We start from the raw sequence: 24429 nt of genomic DNA on the forward strand, positions 1-24429 counted from the left end.
CATGTCTGTTAAATCGTCCTGTTCGAAAACAGCCATGGGTCTGGACCATCCCATATACTCCATGACACTTGTCATGTGTCAAGAGCTGTCTATATGTCACCTCAGCATGATCTCCTGGATCTGACTTACCAAAATCAATTTCATGAGACGTGTCAATACCACTCAGCTCATGAAGACAGTCCTGCAAGTTCATTATACAAGACTCTTCGGATAGGAGTTCATCCGCTACAGAAGGTGTCCCATATTGGAGCCCAAATGGCCTTTCTTCCTCAGAGGACTCCTCTGCATCTTCATAAATTGAAGAGTGTTTTAAAATGCTCTAAGCGAGGTTATGGTGTATAAGTCTTCTCAAATGAAGAAGGCGTTATAGAAGTCATAATGGGAGCTGACTGTCGAAATAGTCGATGTTGACTTCAATGGCTTCGACGATCTGTATTGACATATATGGCGCCGATAACTTCTTCGATCTCAACATAGATGGTGTCGAAGATGCACTCTCTTCGGGCTTGCCGTATGGATTTCCTTTGGAGTTGATGGCGTCGATTGTTTCGAAGAGGCTCGCGACTCGAGGGAGGAGATCGCTCTCTAGGAGGATCAATGGCCAGGTCTGAAGACGCACGGCTCTTAAGCTTCCTAGGACTTTCAACTGGAGCATCGCCTCTAGGTGTTGTCAAGTGGGGAAGGCCGTGTTCTTGAACACCATCATACAGAGTCTAAATTCCTCCCACTGGGCTGGGGTACTAGATTTTGAAAGTCAAGTGACCCGCTTGGGTGAACAGGATGACTAAGGGGACGGCGATCTATGGCCCCTTTTTTACCATGCCTCGAAGACAAGGAATGGTGCAAACCACTTCTGGAACTGGAATGTTTTAATCTTTCTCCACGAGGAGACGTCGGTCTTGACTCATCTGACTATAGACGGGTAGAGGGAGATTTTAAAGTCTGACCTTTCTCCAACTTCCCTCTACGTTCTCTCAAGGCATTGGCCGTCATTGACAGTCTTTGCACTCTGAAGACGGATGTTTTGACCCTAAACACCACAGGCAGATCCTGTGCGGGTCCGTCACGGACATTTTAGCACTGCAGTCCCAGCACTTTCAATCCGGACCGATGAGTAGACTATGCCGATGAAGATGCCATATTGCGTCGAAAACTAAGAATTTTTGAAGAATATCGAATAATTTTCTGACTAGGAACTAAGGTGTTACGTTACCGAAGCAGTGAAGTGTGGAAAAACATAACTGACAATGGGCGCTAAGCAGACATCAAGACACAGAGCGCCCTCTACTGGAAAAATAAATCTGAGGCCGCAAGCTAGATATTGGAAATATCAAAGAAGGAATACGTGGGAGGACACAATCCATTTGAAATCTCCATTTGTATATCGGTCTTGGTCCAACCCATTTGGGCAGTCCAGCACCCAAATGCTAAGTATTTATCTACATTACTTGCGTAAATAAGAATACATTAATATAACATTTACCGTTTAAGAGTTTCTTTTGACTATTGTATTTACTGGGTTCAGTGTATTTGCCTACAGCGCACATCTTTCTCCTTTGAGAAGCCTGGCTGCTCTGCCATTCTACCAAGATCCTTTGGGTAGTACAGACGTCTACTAAGAGTTGGGGGCCCGTATGCCGAGGGACAGTTTTATAGAGTCTTACCTCAAGTGGACTTTAGGAAAACTCACCTAACACTCCTGTTTGATGCCGCTACAGGCCACAATTGAGGGGATGAATGGAGGACTCTCCTCCCAGCCCCCAGCCTGAGGGTACATCATCCATAAATGTGAGAGGTGCAGAAGATCTGAAAACCATGTGTTCATCCAATCAGAAGCATATGGCAATTGAAACTCCTCCATAACACATGGCTCAGCTTGCCCAAAAGAGGGAAGGTATACAGAAACTGATCTGAACAATGATTGAGACCAATAAGCTCAATCTGGGCATTTCCTGTTGATCAGAGTGGCAAAAAGGTCAGTCTTGAAAACTACCCCTCTCGCATTTTCTAAAGACCCGAGTGAGCACACCATTGGCAAGCTTCCATTAATCAGGGGTCTGGCTTTTAAACTATCCCAAAAGACGTAAAACAAGAAAATTTTTGCAATGCTCAACACATCTAGATCTCAATCACTAGTTCAAATAAAAACAGAAAATTGGCGCCTATTTGCGAGTCCAGCAGAATATCGGTTCAATTTTTGCCGAGCGGCATTAGCGTTACTGCGGTGTCATGTGGCGGTAACGATAATACCGCCCGGCGGAAACCACTCCGAAATAAGTCACACTGCTGAAATAATAGCACTACCGCTAGCATCCCCAGCGCTATAAGCGCTGGCAGAAATTGCATCATCATCGTAACGGGAAGCATGTCGGTGGCCACCTTTAAAAACTCAATCCAACTAGAATCACCCACTTCCTGCAGCCATCCAGACCTGAAAGACAAAAAACATGTCACAGGAGAAGACTTGAGTCAAGATGCCCGAGAATCGTCTGCGCAAACTGAAATTCAGTGAGGAAGACATCGGGCCATTGCTGGACTGCCATCTAGCATGCCATCAGTCAGAAGGTGACTGCGGTGTCCAGTGTCCCCTGTGATGCCGAGGATTGCAGAAAGCAGTGCAGGGACTCCTTTCCCAACACCCCCAGGAGTCCACCCCCAGGGGTCCCCGGCAACTGGAGGTGAACCGATAATCCACTGGTCCTGATGGCCTGGCAAGAAAAGTGCACCATCCTCGATATGGCGTGCATTGAAGGGGTCAGAGGCAGGTGCCAGCAGCCAAGAGGCGAGTCACACCACCCCCCCACCCCACCCCACACAGCAAAGGACCATGTACAAATGTCAGCCTAGCATAAGACGCTGTAGTGGACAGGGACAGAGGGGTCAGCAGACACAGCAGCTGGGCGGGCGAATCAGGGTGAAGTGACATGGTGCCACTTTAGCCACCCTCTACAGCAGCCAGGGGGCAGGGCACCAAGTGCACTCCTGAGCGTTACAGCAGTGTGGGGGTGGCAAGTGACCAAAGTGCCATGCACACCACACCCCTGCGGGTGCTCCCTGTGCCAGTGGAATTGTGGTGCGGGAGTAACCACAACACCATGCAGCAGTCACACCAACATGTTGCAGGCCCATTTGGCCTGCCCTATGTTGCTATGGGAGACGAGCCCCATGGAAGTACATGTGCTCCTACACCGACATGGGCACAGCTAGCCAATCACTGAACACCACAGCATAACAATGTTGGCTGCAAATCAGCACCCCCATGAGCCATGGCAGTGCCATAGACTAAGCCACCACATCCACTCCCACAATGTGTGTGCCACCCAGGTAGGGGATGTTGTGACATGAAGGACCAGAAGTATGTAATACAACCGCTGCCCCAGCATGGACACCCTGCCCTCCCACACAGGCCAAAGGCCACCTGGCCATGCGTCACACACACATGGCTGCAACCATGCCCACAATGCGGAGCACACATGCAATGGCCCCTGACAATCCTTGCCCATCCGCCCAAATGTGTGGGGTGCCACTCTGTACCATAGCAAATGTGTCTTGCATGCCAACACAAGTGAAGGAACCATACCTGACAACAACATTTCCTATGTCCCCTAAAGGTGCTTCCGCATCACCAGAAGCATCGGAGGAAGACGAGGGGGCAGCTCCATCGGGAAGTGGCACCTCCAGGGCCTCAAGGTCAGCTGCCGGCGCACACAAGCCACGCTTAGGCGCATGGACTGCTGTGAATCCCAGCAAGGCCAATCCTGCAGGTGGCACCGCAGACCCTGCCCCAACACCACAAGCCACCAGGAGCACCTCCAAGCCCACTGCACCCAGTCCCACAGCTGCAGTGTCAAAGGCCACACCACCTGGCAGGCCACCGCCGAGACACATGGGGACAGAAGACAAGCGGCACAGTCTGATAAGGGGACACAAACCCCAGAGGGCCCTCACTGCCACCAGAGGGCCAGACCCCTGAACCGGATGTGGATACACCGGCCTACAGCCCTGAGCCACTGCACAGCCGCCCCCCCCCCCTTCCATCTACCACACACCGCCAAGCCAAGCCATCCTACATAGGCTGGAAGAAATGGAGCGGCAGCAAAGTGAGATGGAGGCCATTGGCTACACCCATTCAAAACACGTTCAGGCAATCCGCGATTGCCTGCAAGGGGCCACCCATAGAAAAGTGCAAGCAATGGCCCAGAACCGTGCAGAGGCAGCTGCCGGTACTGCCATCCTGACTAAGAATGGGCAGCAAGTCAGGGAGATGACAGAAGGGGTCTCGGTCTTTGCAGACGCCATCCGTCAGAGCACAAAGTCACACTGCAGCACATCTGTGTGCCAGGGACAATAACCTCAAGTCCCACCACACCTACTGAGGTGTCGCAGCCAAGCACACAGGCGCCGGTCTGGCATGGGGGAGAAAGGGGGTGAGAAGAGGCCAGGGGAGTGACATCGAGGCACATTTTGCCCTGAGTGGCCGTGTTGGGGAGATGGTGGTGGAGGGGATAGTGTGCTGGGGAGTTAGTGCACACTGTACAGTCATTAAAACTGTTGAACTTTATCAATGTGAGGACATTCCAGATTGTGTACTTGCTGTGTTTATGAATACAAGTGAGTGTCATACAGTGGTGCATGGCTTTTGCCATGTGAATGTGTCAAAAGAAATGGTCCATCAGTCCCTGGCGAGCCAGTCTCCCATTCCTAACGTCATCTCTGGAAACGCATGCAGTTACCTCTGCCACAGGCACTGCATCCTCATCCTCTGGGGGTGGCATGTCCACATCAGGGGGTAGCAGAACATTCCTCTGTAGGCAGATCTTGTGCAGCATGGCAAGCACAATTGTACCCACTTTCTCAGGAGAGTACATCAGGGCTCCATCGGTACGGTCAAAGCAGCAGAAACATGCCTTCAGGAGGCCGAAGGTATGCTCAATGACACACGTGTCCTGCTGCCAGAGTGGTTGCAAGCAACATCCTGCCATGTTTGTGGATCATGCAGAGTTACTTGCATGCGGGGGGGGGATGCACAGCCATTTGTCACAGTGTAATGTGTGGGGGTGGCCTTACGCAGTATCAGGGCAATGGACATCATGTGCATGCTTATGGGGCTTCATTCCGCGGCATGTGTCTGTACAATGTCTGTGCATGCTGTGTCGCTATCATGCATGGTTTTAACTTTACATGCACCCTGTTCCCTTGCAGCAGATGTTACATAATGTGCCTGTCGGTGACATGTGAAGCTGACATGGTGGCAGTGTATTGTTCTTGTGCATGTGGCATGCTGGGTTTCCTATAGGCCCTCCATCGGCTTCTGGGGCCAGCGTGTACATGGCTGGCAGGTATGATGTTCTTTATGTGTTCATCAGCTTCTAGGTCCAGGTATGTCCAGCATGTGCATGCTCCCTGGGCTGTACTGTGACGGTGCGGGAGTTGGGCATTTGCTTTTCATGTCATGCTTTGTGTCGTTATTCACACACACCCTTTTGGTCGGGTGCTTTGCAGCGCGTGCGTGCAGACAGTTTTACTCGCCCACTTTCCAGGTCCGTTGTCCTTTGTGCCCCTCCATGTATCCTAGCAGTGCGCTGTTCCGTAGGACCTTGGAATCATGAGTGGAACCAGGGTAGCAGGCACAGCAGTGGGTGATGTACAGGTGGGGGATGAGGGGGGCGCAGGTCACCTGCACATTTAGGGACTGGTAGTGCTTCCGGTTACGGCACCCTGCTTTGTGGGCCTGGGGGGCCACCAAAGCAACATATGTACAGTCCAAGGCTGCAATCACATTTGGCATTTGGGCAACAGCATAGAACTGTGCCTTCATGGCCTTGACCTGGGCTGGGGTGGTGGGCAGTGAGATGTGGCATTGCACATGCCGCAGAGGGGCATCCAGCACCTGGGGCAACACTGTACAGAATGTGGGCTATGCTTTGCCGTGCATCATGGCCAAAGATTGCCGGAAGGTGCCAGTTCTACGAATTTTAGGACGGACACTAGCTTCAGCAGTGGGGTCTTCTTACTCCATGCGCAGCATGAGCAGCTGCTAGTCCCAGCTCACAATGATTAGTGGCAGCATGGTGTTGGAAACAGTGTGTGGGGAAGGGGTGTGCCTTATGTAGCCCTCTTGAGTGGATGAGGAGCACCTGTGGCTTAATTTCTGCCACCTGTGTTAATATACCTCCACCTGAAGGCTGGGGCTAATTGTGCTGTGTTTACGGGGGCATTAGCGCCAGTTTTCGGCGTGAATACCGCCGTACATGGACCTGTGATGCAGTAGTGTTTGCGCTTTATGTTTTCCAGCTGTAATTTCACCCGCAGTTTTTACAGTCTGTAGAATTTATGCCGGATTACGAGCTGGCGGAGCGGTATTGGTGGTGCCAATTCTGTTACTGCCACTTTTAGGGCTTACTGCCCAACTCATGACGAGGCCCCTGGTGCCCCCAGCATTTTCAATAAAAAATGGAAGTCACTGCCTGTGAGTCGCAGTTCTCTGCTAATCTGTATGGGGGGCTCAAAAAGCCTTCAGTGCAAGCACATTAATCTGCTTCAACAAAAACCTCCCTCAGATTCCACATGGTGCCTGGGCATGGCGTATTCAAATTGCATGTCCTCACAACATAACGTCCACAAGGGTGAAAAAGGACATAATCAATAAAATACCCATTACGAATTTGCTCAGGCTGGGAGTGCAAATAAACACTGACTAATCAGAATGTTTGGGCTGTTGGCTACAAAGACAAATGTGAAGTTCTTCCTCAGAATGATACCCACCTCTCCTTTCTATTCGATCAAAAGAAAAATATTGCTGTAGAAATATTTCTAGGAATACCTAAGAATCAGGCCCAAGGGGGAGTCTCTTGGATGGATGCATGCAATGTTAGTATTGCAGTGTGGACGTTTTGAGGAGCTAGGAGTTAATCCCCATAAATAATACAGAAGAATTATTTTCAGTAGGTGTGCTGAACAAAATTCCAGCAACCCCAACATTTCCCTAGCAAAAAAAAAAAAGTTGTGGATGCTCCACAGCCCAAAAGGGTGACACCCGATGATTGCACCCACAAAACCTGGGCAGTCCTTGTTGCATCAAATCTGACTTACTGACCAAATGGACCATCAATAGTTGCTAGCAGCAAAAGATTGGTTAGATGACCCTGTCACTCTTGGGTGGCCCTAGTGTGGGAAACCACCTATTACACCCCTCTGTAAGCCATCAATTTTCAAACTTATCAGAAAAGAAGAAAATTACAACTTGATTAACCGCCAGACACTAACCCTCCTAGACACACCTTAACTGGGGAGCCAAATGAACAACAAAAAGGAAAGGTCCAGGACACCTCATGTGCAGCCAGTGGAAGCAAGAGGGGGAAACAAATTAAATAACAGTTGGATATTACATGCAAGTATTGATCGGGTCACAGATTCTGCATTACACATTCCCTCCTGCAAGACCATGAAGCCATGTTTCTGGTCTTATCTGGAGATGAGAAGATGTAAAACTCTACCTGGCTCCTTAACGATGGCCACTATTCGCCTTTCTTTCGATTTCGACCAGAAGGCCTGAAGGAAGAGCCGATATTTACCTTACATTCTCTGGCCAGTGTTAGGACGCATCCAGACTCTCCACTGGAAAGTTGTAGGCTAAATATTCTAAATGGAGGACCGGGATTGTCTTATAAAGCTGCAGTTCCTTTTTCATTTCCACTGCACTAGAGAAAGGTTCATTTACTTCCATTTGCAACGTAACTTTCAGGTTCTCCCTTTTGCTTGTTTTCAGAATTTTCGAATTATCGGAGGAGATTTTGAAAACATTAAAGTTCCTTCAGGTGTTTGGCCGGGTGATCAACGACCTGGGTCACATCTTGCAGCGTTCTCACATCAGCGTTTTGAAGTACTGCCCAGCCATTGTTCTTCACCTTTCATCTTAGAGCATGACGCGAGACCCATTTTAAGTTCTTGTATGCCATTCTTGGGGCCAGCATCTGGGTCAGACTTTAGTTTATCTAGAGATCATTTCGCTTACCACAAAGGATCTAATGCAAAGTCATGTTCTTTCATAGTAGTTTCCGAGTATGCAGGTTGCAGACCTGCAGCTTTCAGCAGTCAATGCTGTTTCTCCCTGGTTACCAGGTGGGGACAGTGTAGAAATGCCCACTCTGTATTGCTGAATATTCGATGTGGCCGACATGGATACAGGCAGTTTGAGGAAGACTAGCTTAGTTGACTAGTCTCACTCCATCGCTTGTCCTGCCCCCATAAGCCCACCCCAATAGTGTTATAAAGAAGCTCCAAGCAGCCCGGTCTACAGTTTTTGGGATCACAAACAAGCATCATGCTTTTATGCTGCAGTGTTGCTGGATGCAGTATCTTCTCCCCTGCACCCCGGTAAGTGCCATTCACTGGGACCACACCACCTCACAAAACAAACCACAGTACCCCATTAGCAGTGCACTACAAAGTCCACTGCACTTAGTCAAACAGTATAGTTGACCCAGGACTGATGACGTCAAGGTGAATAATGCATCAAAGGAACCCTGTTCATCTACTCAGACTACTTTTATTCCTGTAAAGTGTCTGGATTCAAGCTACTGACCACATTGGGGGGAAACCAACATGGCTGGGAGGTAGTAGAAACCGTTCCTGCTGCACTTTGCAGAACAGTAGCAGTCGTCTTGCTGATGCTCTACCTTTCACTAGTGGCTTAGAGCATTCAGCACTTTCAAGAATTTCTTTGCACGTTACCACCAGCGCTTAAGAGAATATTCTATTTTGAGGGATAGAGGGTCACGCAACATTCCATCACCCATGGAGCTTATGGTTCTTCAGTCTGCATACATAGTCCTCTGTGTTACTTCACCAAATTGTGACTACTCCTTTCCTTCAATTAAATCAGTTCACACCCATTAACAATTTCCAATTTTAATGTTACCTTTCCATATTAAATCTAATATTAGGAACCGTCATTTATTTGTGTTCTGTCGTGTGGAACTTAACTTACCATAAAGCAAAGTTAAAACTCTATAAAATATTAAACTATTTTACATTGCTGAACTAAGCTTCCAATTCACATGAAATGCATGTAAATGGAAAATGTTAACTGGGAAGCAACCCACCTGGGGCTGGTATAAAACTGGGTTAGAAAAAATATAGAGCCTGATCTGTTGGATCACAAGCTTCCCAAAAATGGGTCCCAAGTGAATTTTCCTTTTTAAAATGATTTTTTTTAAAAAAAAAGACTGGTTTAGAAAGACCGCTCTGTGACCGCACAGATTGATTTAGAAAACATCAGGCCAGAGAGGCAGGGGGTGATGGGGCCATGAAATAGGATATTTTTGGTATTTGCGGGATGCCTAAAAATTAGCTGAAAAAAAATCTTTTTTTGTTAGGCAGCCTACAAAAAGTGGAAATATCACAGGACCAAAAAATGACAACACTAATTGCCCACGTCAATTACTCCCCAAACAGCCAGAATGCACGATACTGCTACTTTCAATAAAAACATGTGGGGACTCGAAGTAATATTAACATTCAACAAGAAATATTTCATCTATTTGTAGAGACACAAGTAGGTTTTCAGTGTGCAATGAACTAGTCACTTGTAATGTTTTTCAACCAAAAAGATGACTTTTCATGGAGGCTTTACCTGTGCGCCTCCGAGGAGCGTCTCCAAAAAGATCCTTCACTGCACCAATGGCCTGGTCTGATCTCTCCAGCACATCACTTAGCTGATATTGGTCAAAAAGTGCCTGGAAGCAGAAAGCAAGAGCTGTATTAAAAACAGAAACAGACATTTTCTATGTTAAAACGGGTTTCTGCAGGATTATTTCTATTTGCAAACGTTAGTAGTTGCTCGCTCCCTTTAATAGGGTCTACCATGAGTTATCTGCAAGGATCCACATTTTTTTTTTTTTAATAATATATTTTATTGGTTTTTCACATGACATGTTACAACTCAACTCATTGGACTCTTGGGGAGTCAGTCAATTTACAACCGTGATCCAGATCCATAGGCAATATTTACCATGTTCACAGTATATTCTTAACACCTTTATCACACCAATTATACAGGCTGTATCTCAATCATTATGTAGCACTTTATTGGGCATCTTCCCGCTTCTGCCAGATTTTCTGTGCTTTGTCCGGGCATCCTCTGGCCGTACACACTCTGATCCATAGCTATACATACATCTACATCAGTAACCCATTGTGCATGTTGCAGGGTTACTTCAGAGCCCCACAGTTTTGCTATATTCCTTTTGATTAACGCAGTGGTGGTTGAGAAAGCTGTTTATCATAACAGGCCTTTCCCGATACATCCTCCACACCCGGCAACAGCAGTTTGGGGTCTCTGGGAACAACGTGTCCCAGGACTCTTGAAAGCGTATCACAGCATTGCTGCCAATATTGTCAAATTGGGGAGCACTCCCACAGTATGCGAAAGAAGGTACCTTCTTCACTTTTGCATCATTGGCAGTTTGGGTCTGTGGTTCTGCCCCAGCGATGGAGTGCCACTCTAGGGTAGTCTATTCTGTGTAGTATCTTTAGCTGTACAAGCCGGAGTCTGGATGATCTGGCCGTTTCACGAGGGTTACATTAGGATCATGATCCAATCTTCCGGCAGGATCTAACCCACATCCCTTTCCCACTTAGATTTTAGGCTTGTTAATTCTGGTGTCACAAAGGAAGTTATAGCACTATACATTAGGTAATCTTATTGCCGATCTGATCTAAGACTATGTTCCTCTTCATGGGGGTACACAGCGGCATATTTGAAAGGGCTGGGAGATGTTTTCGTAATGCATGCTGTAGTTGTGCGTGACGGTACTGTTCAGTAATAGGGAGATGGAACTGAGTAGCTAGGCTCTCAAAACACACGGGTTTGCCTTCTGCAATGACATTGCCAACCTTTGTTATCCCTGCCAATACCCAACTTGGCGATCCAGGGAGTTTGGTGATCTCCGGGAGATTCCCATTTCCCAATAAGGATTGAACAGGGGTGATATTTTTGTTCCAACCAATAGATTTGTGCATCTCTGCCCATATCAGCGTTGTATGCATCAGCATTGTCCGGGGAGAGTCAGCGCTTGTTGTCTGGTAAAGGCTTTCCAACAGGGTTGCCTTAGGTTTTGCAGCAGTCTCTGCCCTAATGTGCGGTAGTGTTGTATCGCCATGTAATATATCATTCACTACTGCCATTTGACTCGCCCAGTAGGAGGTCTGCAGGCGAGGTAGCCTGACCACCCCCTCCCAAATGGACCGTTGAAGTGTGCAGAGCGCTATCCGTGGGCGTCCTCCACTCCACAGGAGCTTTCCGAGTATGCTATCTATTTTGTGGAACTCACCCGGAGGAATACGGAGTGGGGTGTTCTGTAGAATGTATAAAAAGCGTGGTAGTGCCATCATTTTGAACAGCACAGCCCTTCCTAGTAGGGTTAGTGGCAGTGACACCCAGTGACAGACGTCTTATACGAAACGCTCCACCATCATGTGAAGGTTTTTACCCACATAGTCATTCAAGTTGTGTGTGATCTGTCTTCCTAGATAATGAAAGTGGCTCGTCTCCACTCGGAAGGGACAATCATATGGGACAACATCTCCTGTGCCTTTAATCGGGAACAATATAGACTTGGACCAATTTACTCTCAGCCCGCTGAAAGATCTGTATCTCTCTAGAAGGCGTGTCACTATGGGACAAGAGTTGACTGGGTCTCCTAGGTATATTAGCAGGTCATCTGCATAAAGGGAGATTTTGTCTTCCCAAACATCGGACCACCAGAAGCCGCCCCATGCCTGTGTTGCTCTTAATAATGCGGCTAGGGGCTCTATTGCCAGTGTATAGAGCATTGCAAATGGGGACAACCTGGTCTTGTTCCCTTCCCTAGTTTGAAGGGTCTCGATGGCCATACTTTAACTCTTGTCACCGCCTCGGGGGAGTTATAAAGGAGCCAAATCCAACCCATATATTGATTCCCCAGAGCCCATTGGGCGCATTATTTCCCATAGTGCCTCCCAGGAGACTGAATCGTATGCTTTTCCGAAGTCCATGGCCAAGAGTGCCAGTGAGCCTCTGCGAGTGGGTGCTCTTTCAATTGCTTGGTTCAGCCTGTGTATATTCATGCGTGTGGACCTTTGCGGCATGAAACCACATTCATCCGGATGCATCAATGTCGCTATGACCCCCTTGCAAACGGTTCGTTAGTGCTTTTGCCAGTAGTTTGGTTTCACGGTTTATGAGGGAGATTGGTCTGTATGAACTACATCTATCTGGGGTGTGTCTGCTTTGGGTAATACGATTATGGTAGCTTTCCTTAGGTCTGTAGGTAGGTGCCCTTGTTCCTTCAAGTATGTATACATACGCAGCAGGTGTGGAGCCACCTCGCTCGCCCCTATCCTCTTCCACAACTCAATCATGAAGACATTTGGTCCCAGAGTTTTCCCCGGCTGGAGTTGCGACATGGCCAGAATCAGTTCCTCTTCCGTGATGTCTTTCCAGCAGGGTTCTTTGGTCGGGACTTAGTGAGGAGAGGTTAACCTCATCTAGCACAGACATGTCGATGGGAGTGTTAGGAGCGTTGTACAATTCAGCGTAATAGGCTGCAAAGCTCTCCGTTATCTCCTGATCAGTCAGGCGTGGGTCCGCGTCATCCAGCCTAATCACCCTGACCTGGCTATGTCCCTCATCCCTGTGTTCCAGCCATGCCAGCAGTTTGCCTGCTTTGTCGCCCGTTTCATATACTCTGGCACGCATCGCCCTGTGTGCCTGTTCTGTAGGTGTTCTTGGGCTAATATCATTGACCTGTTTGTATCAGGCAGGTCAAGTGCAAGGTGGGCTTCTTCTGCCTGCCCCACCTTCGAATCTGCCTCTTTCAGTGCTTTTTGGCGAGTCTTTGTGTGCAGTGGTCCATGAGAGGATCTCCCCTCTTAGCACCGGATTGTATGCCTCCCATAGCACTCCTGGATTTCCCACAGACCCAATATTTAATTCAAAATATTTTTTCGTAGCTGTTTGGACGTGTTCTATGAAGTTTGGGCAGCCTAGGTAGTAGTTAAGTCACCATGATTGGGGAGGGGGTTTGGCCTGGTCTTCAGTTCCAGCAGTAGGGAGCCCAATTCAAGGAGTAAAAGTGGCAGTGGCGACGGAACCGAAGCAGCAGAGAGGCCAAGAGAAAGAGCAGGGTACCATGAAGAGGCACGTTGAGATGCCGAGGTCTGCAGAGGGAGTGGACCTTTGGAATCGTGGCGTGGGAGCTGGGGCTCTGTGGAGCAGATCAAACATTGGGAAGGGAGTCATGTGGAGAGGCCGTCATCTTTTATTGAATGCAAAGTGCTCGTTCCCCTGTATTCAGACAGTCACACAGGAGTGCCCGAGGGGCAGGAATTGGAACCCTGATGCGTAAAGCAGAGGGCCAAGTGACTCGCGCTGCTGGGACACCTTTAAACACAACACAGCCTGGACCCAAACACCTTGGTGCAAGAATAGAAGAAGATCATGCTCTCCACCTTGGACAAAGTCGCCCCTCTCAAATTGAGAGCTAGTAAAGCTAAACTACACCTCAATAAGTGGTTCACTCCACAACTAAAGGACTTGCGACTATTAAAAAGAAAAAAAGTGAAACTGACTGGCGCCTTTGCCCCTCCCTGGAGAACAAAAAGAAGCTAGCGTCCACTGCATCACACTGTAAAAAAAGAAATCTGCCAAGCAAAAAGAAATTCCTACAATGAACGGATAGCCAACTCCAACTCTAGTATGAGAGAATTATTCACAATCTTAAAAGATCTAGTGTCACCCATCTCTCCACCCGACATCTGCATCAAAGATGAGAACTGGTGCTCTGAGATACAACAAGCATTAACCAACAAATTCAATACTCTCCAAACTAAAATAAAAAAATAACAAAGATTCTCTAAATTTATCTCAACCACTACCCAATGCCACTATCCCTGATCCTAATACCACATTCAGTTTCACTAAAACAACAACCCTTGAAGTGGAAAACACTATCCTCACGCTCAAACCATCCAATTGCAAAGGAGATATTTGCCCAGCGCACATTATAAAAGAGGTTGCGAGAGACCTCTCCCCTTTCATCTCCAAACTGATTAATGCTTCCTTTGCCTCCGGCACTGTCCCAGCCAATCTCAAACAATCATGGGTGCTCCCGCTTCTCAAGAAGCAAACCCTAGACCCACTTATCGCTACCAACTACCGCCCTATCACAACGGTACCATTTTTAATCAAAATTCTAGATAAAATTGCATATTTGTAGATTCAAAAACATCTCGAACAGCACAATCTCCTAGGGGTCCGACAATCAGAATTCCGACCACTACACAGGACGGAAACTGCACTAATAGATCTGAAGACTCAGATCGATGAGTTGAGCGATTAAGGAAATTATTGTTGCTGCTTGATCTTTCAGCTGCATTTGACCTGGTCGATCATAAGGTTCTAGAGTCAGCAGCCCATTTTTCCATAGGCGCTGTCAAGTGGATAGAATCATTCTTGAGTGACAGAACAAGTAGAGTACTCTCACCATCCGCTGCTGCGGATCCCGCCCCCACCCTGTGTGGGGTCCCTCAGGGCTCCTGTGTGTCCCCCACTCTCTACAACATATTCACCAAGCCACTGTTTGATGATCTGGACCTTCTGGGTGTCACCTATACCACCTACGCAGATGACACTCAGATTCTCCTCCCACTTTCTGGGGATCATGGTAGGGACCTGGCGTTGGTGAATAGAATCTATCTCATCATTCAGGCATGGATGGCCACTTACGGCCTAGGATGATGATGATGATGATGATATGGCATTTGTAACGCGCCTATATACAAGTGTTTCAAGGCGCGAATGAGGACGAGACAGTTGATAATTCTCGGCTCCCCCTCCAACATTTCCAAACTAGGCCATAAATATGCTTCCTTCAATATTGACGGTAATATCAGTATCTCCAAGGATGTCAAAACACTGGGTTTCTACCTTGACGCAACTATGTCCGTTACTAAACAACTAAATTCTCTGGCCTCTACCACAGCCTACACATGTAAGCAGATTAGAGCAGGTAGGCCTTTCCTTTCCAATGATAGCTGCCTTATACTTGCCAGAGCATTAATTCTATCAAGACTAGACTACTGTAACACCATCTACAGTAGTCCTAATAAAACCACCATCCAAAAACTCCAAATACTACAAAATAATGCCATTAGAGCAGCATTAGGCATCAACAAAAGAGTGCATATCTCTGCAATGAGACGCCATCACAAATGGCCATCTACCCACAACAAAATACAACTAAAAATTGCCTCCCTGACACAAAGCTCTACACAATGTCTCTCTCAGATACCTAATTGACAGACTATCTAGAAGATCTTCCAGTAGACCGTCTAGAACTATCAACACTAATTGTTTGGTAGTACCCAGATTCAAAACCTCAAAGATCGGCGGCAGCAGCTTCCCTGTGAAGGCTGCCAAACTTTGGTTAGTTAAGAGCTGACCTCCCCTACCCCTTCTTCAGAAAGAATCTCATCACCCACCTCAATCTGACTGAGAACTAGATCCCTCGGATACTCTGGTACACTAGTACGATTTGCTGCTAGACTAAATTCTGTAAATTATGTTCATCCTTGTACCAAGCTGCAATTAACTCTGCCACCTGCAAAACTTGTTGGCATACTGTATATTGTATTTCTTGTGTATTGTGATTATTCGCATATTGTCTGTACATTATGTAACTTGTAAGCTTCGCATATCCTTGCTGCGCCCTGCTACTCTCGGGTCTGGTGCGCCTTATAAATTCAATAAACAAACCAGTGAGTTTCTGACAAAGGAGAGACTCAGAATGTTTGAACTTTCCTGAAAGAGTGTGGTCGCGTGTGGGAGGAAACACGTTCTCAAAAGTCTCCGAGCAGTGGTCATTTCATTTGAAGATAATTAAAGAAGTATTACACAACAGGCTGAATAGCAAGTGTGTTTTGAGCACAACCCATGCCTATTCAACATCAAATTAAGTGGAAACTTACATCACAGGTTAAAAGGTAAGGCGTGTTCATGAACGCAACTCGTGCCTATTGAATACTAAACTGAAAGAAACCTTAACAGGTACAATTTTAAATCTATTAAATGCCGAACTGAGTGAAATCTTTACTGAAGAGCAACATATTGAGTTCAGAAGTAAAACAGAACATTAAAACCCTGTGAAACTATTAAGTGTTGAACTCCAAGTTGAATTTGAAATCGAAGTGAAACCAAAAATTGCACATCACAGAATTACATTTGAAGCAAAACTAAGACTTTGAAGTTGCTTTTGAATACAACTACAATTTATGTACGAGCCACCAACCATAAAGAGAAGATCGCGAGTGGCAAATACCTTTACACAGACAAGAGATTTTTGTACTGTTGAACTTGTTCTGGGGAAGAAAGCCCTAAGACTTGAATCTTTTATTGACGACGAAGTCAAGATTTGTTGGTGCTTGGATTTGTGTTATTCGGAACTTGAAGAAGGGAACCCCAAGCGCCAGTTAAAACCATTATTCTCACAGGGGGGCGCTGTTGTGCAGCGGAACCATGAGGACGTGAGCAGCCATAGCTCCCGTGCTGCTGCGATCATCCTAAAGTTTTATCCTGGTTCCACGCAAGCCTGTAGTTCAAATGAACAGCCCCGGATTGCTGAACCGATGCACCATTGACGGCTGCACTCCCGAGGAAAAACACACAAGGGAACCCAGCAAATGGACCGCCTGAAGAGCAGCGGGGTGACAGGTGCCATTTTTTCCCGCTCGGCCCCTGCTGGGGCTAGCGGCCCAGGGGAACACCAAAGACATGCCAGAATCACTAGAGAAGACCCCTGTGTGCAGGGGTGTGGTGGACCGCACCGACGGAGGACAGCAGAGCGGGACCACTCAGTGCGGAACAGCATCCACAGGCCCAGACGCCCATCCCCCAACCAGGCAGGACGCATACAGACAAGGCCTGTGGCTGATACGAGGTGAGGGGGAACGGGGACCGGGCCATACCCTCCCTCTGCCAGCAAGCGGCTGCAATTGAAGAGAACCACAGCTGGGAGAGCGGTGGTGGGCACCCCCTCATCAGCCAGATACCACCAATATCCAAAAGAGCAGTGAACAGGGCCCAAGCGCCCACAAGACCCCCCAGCACCCTGCGCCTGAAGCGCACACAACAGTCCTGCAACTGGGAAGGGGGGCCTGTGCCTTCACCTCCCGCACCTGGTCGTCCCGTGGCAAACACCAAAAGGTGGGGGGGCCTGCCCCTGACGGCCACATCCCGCCCCCCACCCAAGCTGCACATTGGCACCTGGGCTGACAGCGCACTGAACCCCCAGAGCCCACTTGGGGGTAAAAGACTTGCGCTCCTCCACAGCCAGATACACAGAGCTAGTAGGAGGTACCCCTAATGACCGGTGGCCACTGCAACTGTTGACAGGCAGCCCTGTCTGCACAAGTGGGGATACCCTGGCCCGTGGAACACAGGGGCTGCACATGAAGGAAGAAGAAATCAAAGGGGTGCGCTCCCTCACAGCAAACCCCGGCCCAAATATCTAGGGCTGGAACCAGCCCAGAGCCCAAACTGATAGACGGAGAGGATGGAGGGGGGCGGGGAAATCAGGAGCAGAGGCACCCGGCCCCAATGTACTCGATGCCCAGCATTACTAGCTGCAAAGAAGTACCCTTCTTACTCCGGGGCAAGGCTCACCCCATCCAGACAAGGCAGATCACAAAGGAGCAGGAGGAGGTTCTGCGACTGACTAAGTGCCACACGGATCAACCATCCCACCCCTATAAAACATCAGCCCCCGTTGCCGTAGCACCCAAAGCTTAAACCTGCAGTTCAACAACAGATCAACCACACAACATCATGGTGAAAGACAAGGTCAAGAAGGCCGCTCTCCAATGCAAGATGGACCAATACACAGTGGGGGCCTCCCCACCATCCGGGACATGCACTAACGGGGCAGAGGACATGGAAGTGGGGCCACTGGACTCGCAAATTACGCTCTGCGACATAATGCAATCCATAAGTGAACCCAGATTCTCAATGAAAGAGAAAATAGGTGGCCTCTCAACAGAAGCGACCTTCCTTAAACAAGCTATGAGTTCAAGATTAGGGGAGCGGAGCAACGCATATCGGACTCGGATGACGCCATTAAGAAAACAACTGTCAGCAGTTACCCAGAAGCTCACCCAACTCGAAAACCGGGCAGAAGACAGCGAGGGGAGGGCCAGGCAAAACAATATCCACATTCTCGGAGTGCCAGAAAAAGAGGAAGGACCCAATATGAAGCTCTTCCTGGAGCAATGGTTAACGGAACTCTTCACCCTTAAAAAACTTTCCAAATTCTTTTCAGTGGAAAGGGTGCACAGGATGTCAGAATAGGCACAGTGGAAACAGTATTGGGTGGCTCAAATATGCTGTACAACCTCTGAATTCCCAAGGAAACCAAGCATACATAATTATATGGAACTATCGCACAATTTAAATCCTGAACGATTTCGCAACACAAGGAGTTTAGGGGCAAGGGCACAGTGGATGAAACGGTCACTTATCAGACTCACAATTTCAGTAGTAGGTCTAAGGTTTACCGCCTTACCCTATGACCCCATACACCACCTGTTGCTTGTTCTGTTGATTATGTATGTACGTATTTATTTGTAGAGATGCATAAAAACAAAAATGCAAGATAAACTTGACATGGCTATGGCATACATGTACGGATGCAGGTTCTTTACTTGCAGCTTTTGCATATTTTCTGGTATGGCCAGGTGATAGTAAACATTTAAAAAAAAGGGACCAGATGCTCCTTAATGGTAATCTGTGTATCCCGTCCCCCACCAACCTTTTTATTTTAAATCATGCTACACCTAGAAAAGTAATAACTCTTTATATACACTGAATTTCTCGATTGGGTTCAGGAAACGCATTCAGAATGGTAATAATCAGAGGGTTTCTTCTGGGGTATGATGTTCGTCAAATAAAATAAAATACAATTGTCAATGTTGGCAGTCAAATATTTCATTGCCTACAAACAAAGATGGAAAAGATAACATTCATTAAGGCCACAAGAAGAATCAAGAGACTACAAAAGTTTTGCAAGAGTAGGGGCAGTAATTGTACTCGCAATGACTAAAGTCCCAAACCAGTGCCCAAATGAGACTCAAACACTACACAAGTGAGACAGATTCAGGGATCACCATCTTTGATGGAAAAGAGTCCACAATCGACACATTTTCAATCAAACCGCTACCAGTGTCCACTGATCATTTCCTTTCCTTGCAATAGGTCAGATCCTTCAAAGTACATCCCAAGACATGAAACTGCAACGCTTCCCTCTACCGGATGCTTAGAAACTACATATAGCGAACCAACTAGATGGCATTGAAATACAGGACAAGTTGATCACCTCTCTCATAATGGCCAACCTCTTCTTCTCAAAGACATCTGGAGGGTCTTGTCGCTTCTTCCATCTTTTCTTTAGAGTCCTCTCTCGGAGTTCCCACTGGGCCAGCCCGTGGTTCTTGGACTTGTGAATCTCATGTCGTCTTACCTGCACATTAAATTATCAGAGTTACAGCCAGGTCATAGGAACATTCTGATCATAACCCTATGCCTATACAAGTTCAATGACAACAACAAAGTGAAGCCCAAAGAAAAAGAAAAAATAAATGGGGGTGGCACCGAAGCTTTGTGGTTCTGGTTAGGAGACTGCACCAAAAACTAAAAGCCGATACGCCATACTAAACATCCATGTAACAGCATCCCTATTGGATATGGATTGTCCAATAAGGAGGAGCATGATGATCGAGGGAGAGAGTTGGTGGAGAGGGGTTTCGGTGAAAGGTGAATAGCCTACACTAAAAGAAAAGTAGAGGCAGCAAGGCATGTTGTATTGACAAAACTGAACATGAGAACCAGAGCAACAGCGGACACGCTCAGGGTCAAGGGAGACTAAAGAGAAACATAGGCAAAGGAAAAAGACACAGATGCACAAGGTATGTGGTAACATCAAGGGGTGGAGGAGAGAGCAGGAGAAGTGAAACATCTGATGAACAGAGGACTGCAAGGGGAGGAGTAAGCCGGCCGGCGTCGTAGTGCGTGTAGTGAAGAACGGTGGGGAGGCCGGGGGTAGAGGGGGTAATAGGCATGTATGAAGTAACCTGAATTTCACAGAGCAAGTGCAAAGCAGCATCCAACTTCCCATTACACTAACCTCTGGCTAGAGTAGGGAAAGCTAGGAAGTTCGGAATGCACCCAGAGGGCTATCAGTAGTCACAGTCAACTATTAGACAGTGGGTGATGCTGCTGGGTAGCACTAATCCGAGTTATGTACGCCTGGGTAAGGGAGGACATTTTAGGGACAACTAGAGAGGGACTGCCATAGTGTCCCAAAAATACAAACAAAAACCCTTGAACTCTCACAGACTCAAGTGGTTTTCTGTGCCACCCATGACACTACAGTTTTCTAAATGGGAGTTCTACAACATTTCTATCCATATTAATTCACAAGATAGAGAACCATTTATTTTACCTTTGGAGTCTTTGCAGTTCAATTATTTCTGGACGCTGGGTATGGATATGAAGAGCATTATAGCTTTTGCAACACTTATAGTGACAATTATGAAGGCCAATATCAATATTGCAACTAGCAGCAGTGATCATAGGGGATGCTGGGCTGGAGCAATGATATTTTCTACAAAAGACAATATATCAATGAGGTACACAGGGCAGCAGTCATATATGCCATTTGAAAAGCACAACTTTCTGTATCATATGCAGTTTGCAATACCTGCACCTAATGTTCTAGGTCAGTAAGGTTCACCATTTGTGGTAAGAGTTCAACTAAGTTCTGAACATATTGTGGCAATTGGGGGGTGTACAATTAAATGAGATGTCATACATTAACATGCACCCGTCGGCATCAGTTGGCCATACACATTTTTAAAAAAAATTACATAAAAATTGCTCCCATTATCAGGTGTTCAGACTGAGTTGAATGACACATGGGAGGGATCCCTTTACCCAAATAAGGCTATACAAATATTCCCTTGCCATTCAAGAAACATTCTTGCCCTGTTCTTTCCCCAAACATGTTATCACCAACTCTTACTATCAGACTTCGGTTCAATTTGTTGATGCACTGCAGTTGGAGGTTCTGAGGGCCAGAACTACAAAGTGTTTCCAATTCTTATCCAGTCATTGGGCGCTACCCCTGGGGCACACATTACAAAGTGACTGTTTGCTAGGTTCTGGATCTCCCAAACATCTCAATGGTTAACCCAAGCCCACAGGCAATGTGCCCCGGGAGCTTTGATACTCGTGGGCCCACTGTACTGGGCAGTCAGCTTGCAACTAGTACTGGGAACCTTCACATAGCCACAGCGTCTACCAAAGCCATAGCTCAGAAGGTATCCCAGGCTTGGTGCTAGATGTATCTCACTACACCCGTTCGTTTGCAGAGGGTCTATTCAAAATCAAGATTCAGTCATGGCACTCAAATAAGGGATTATATTTAAGGCTCCAGTTGTTGTGGCATTTCTTATTCTGCCATTTCCATCTGTATTTATCCACATTTATTTTTTCATATGAAATGATAATTTTCAACCAGTAATGTTCTGCATTTATTCGAATGGAAGAAATGCATTTATTTAAACACAAATGCAGCCATACATGAAAGAAACGTCAGCTCCATTTTTGCCATGCCAACAAATGGTTGCTCCTGCGATTGCCGCTGACTTAAGCTATGTGTTGTCAGCAATTTGAAGAACTTTAATTCTTTTTGTATACAACTTTTACACTCTCCATGCCAGCGAAGCAAGATTACCAGCATAGGGAACCATGCAGAAAGACATTGTTTTATTTTCATTTTTGTAAATAAATGGCCAGAAAGCAGATTGATTTCAGTCTGTATTTATGTGTAATCAGACTGAAACCAGGGAGTTTTAATTACATGCAACTCGGCAAAGTCTGCACAGTGGTCAGATGTGCCCACTAATAAGACCCATTGCCTTTCCCAACTGTCCTAGCTTTTCATCATGTAAATAGCCCTGAGAAACATTCCACACCAGAGCCATCAAATTAGCAGCAGCCCATAAGCGTCCTCCCAGGTCTCTTTTTCCTGGAGTGAAATAGTGCTTTGTTGGGCTGAGCAAAAACCAGACGCTTTCGATCACTTTGGGAATTGAAGGGTTATTTCGAATCCTGGTTATTTCGAATCCTGGTAAAGGTAGAGAGAACTGAATATCCCATCGGGTAACGCCCACTACGGTCCATCGACAGCCCATTCCTTCTCCTTTGGTTGATGCATACACTACAATTGTTTTTCAGCTAATCGCAATCCCCTCAAAATATGTCGCACTCAAGATATTAGAAGGGGAATACCAAAACAATGTGCAAATCGGGTCCGTTAAGGGGTGCGTTATAGTGCATAAAATCCGGAGTTGTTCAGACACACCCCTCCAGATGAGGTATCATCGTTACATAAAATTAATCAAAGAATAGTTGGGGTTCTTCCTCACCATGAGACTCGCAACCAGAAGCTGCCACCATCTCTGCTGCTTTAGGGAGCAGGTTAGAGAGACAGGATTCTCATAAGGGTAATCTTAAAGCCATTACCGCGGCTTTGTGGTGTCTACCGGGCCAGTTATGTCCCCCCAGCCAGAGCCCAGGCAGGCCCAAGTGAAGCGAGGGTCTCAGTGAGTGCTCAGGGCCACTACTGGCAAAACACCCCCTGAAGCGGATGTGATAGCTATTTGCACCCCAGGGCTCGGTCATGGGTGGGAATAGTTTTAATAATTCTTTTTCAAAAGCAGAGTGGCTCTGCGCGTATGGCCCTAGCCCAATCTGCCATGGAAAAAAATCCTAGATCGCCACCTCCATAGTAAATGGAATGGGGACCAAGTCCCTTTTTTATTTCATTTGCAGGGATGGAGAAGTGGGGGAGGGTGAAGGGGAGTGTGAGGGGGACAAGAGTGGAATGCAGGCGGGACACACTGGAAGTTAGCACCACATTTCCAGCCACCTGATTGGCCAAGCGCCATTTCCCGGCTGTGAATAGTAGTTATGACAAATACCTCAGTCAGTTTTACCATTTGCTCTCCATGACCATACGATTTTTGATTCGGAGGAAAGAAAATTTGAACCGATACAATATGGGCCTCATTACTAGTGTGATGAGGTTACCGGCACCCTTGTTTCCGGACTGCCACACTACAGGTCTGTCTGCTGGGAACACTGCACATGGCAGATCTGACCCCGACGGGCGCAGCGTCCCCCGGCAGGCAGAGTTGCCATGGACTTGTAATGTCCCGGTGGCAACGATAAGCCAGGCGGCGGATCCGGTGTTACTGGATCTGCACCAACCCACCGTTCGCACTGTCGGGTTACCACTGACCTCGTAATGAGGGGCCTATGATATTAGATCACTTACATGGGAAGACAGGCCACTGCATTCCTTCCGCATCTCCAGCAACCATGTGGGGTATAATGATGGAGAGTTGTACGAAGGGTCACAGATTTAGGCATATCAGTATATACAGCATTTTTCAATAGGTTTCATTGGACACCGAATTAGGAAGCTCATAACTACCTGGGGGAACTTGTCCTGTTCACGTTGCTCCCATAGGAATAAATCCAAAAACATTACCCTACAAAACCATGCTCTACCATCACGCCTTTCCTGGGCAAACTCTTGGAAAAGCTAGCCATCTCCCAGCTCAATCTTCACACTGAATCCGTTGGTTGTCTCCATGACCATCAGTCTGGCTTCAGAGCTGCCAGAAGCACGGAAACTGCTCTCCTGAACAATCGTGAACACCTGCTCTCCAACCTTGACGCCAACACCCCCTGTGTCCTCATCTTACTTGATCTCTCCTCTGCCTTTGACCGTGTCAACCATGCCATCCTGCTCAACAGTCTGTGACAACCTGGGGGATCACCGGTCAGGCCCTGGCGTGGTCGACTTCTTTCCTCTCTGATCGACTCTCCCAGGTTCAACTTGGGTCCTTCCCTCTCCATCTCTACCTGTGGTGTTCCCCAGGGGTCTAACCTCTCTCCCTAGCTGTTCAACCAATACCTGGCACTTCTTGCCCGGTGTGCAGTCATAATGTCGACATCAATAATGTCGACAGTCAAAATGTCGACAAATTAATGTCGAAAATCTATAATGTCGACATACAAAAATGTCGACATTTTTTTCGACATTAATTTTTCGACACATAAATAAATACATAAATACATTCATTCAATACATGTAATAATTAATAAAATAAGCAACTCAGAAGGTAATTTAGTTTCATGTTTATTAAATAGTAAAAATTAATTAGGTAATATTTAATTCAAACATAACTGTGCAACATATTTTTTTTAAATAAATAAATAAATGTAACTGCATTTTTTTCAGATAAATAAATAAATGCAACATTTGTTTA

At 46.9% G+C, this 24429-nt stretch overlaps 1 protein-coding gene across 9 annotated transcripts in view; it reads right to left on the minus strand.

Moving 5' to 3' along the window:
• SPICE1 (spindle and centriole associated protein 1) overlaps window positions 1-24429 on the minus strand; it is a 1365450-nt gene that overhangs the window by 1128172 nt on the left and 212849 nt on the right. For all 9 annotated transcript variants that reach the window (XM_069635857.1, XM_069635859.1, XM_069635855.1 and 6 more), the window contains 2 exons: window positions 19407-19550; window positions 9635-9737 (listed from right to left, as the gene is read on the minus strand). In XM_069635857.1, the coding sequence (XP_069491958.1) occupies window positions 9635-9737; window positions 19407-19550 (247 nt within the window). The remainder of the gene's footprint in view (window positions 1-9634; window positions 9738-19406; window positions 19551-24429) is intronic.

The sequence above is a fragment of the Ambystoma mexicanum genome, chromosome 7p, assembly GCF_040938575.1.
Source record: "Ambystoma mexicanum isolate Mex_15411 chromosome 7p, UKY_AmexF1_1, whole genome shotgun sequence".
NCBI classification, from domain to species: domain Eukaryota; kingdom Metazoa; phylum Chordata; class Amphibia; order Caudata; family Ambystomatidae; genus Ambystoma; species Ambystoma mexicanum.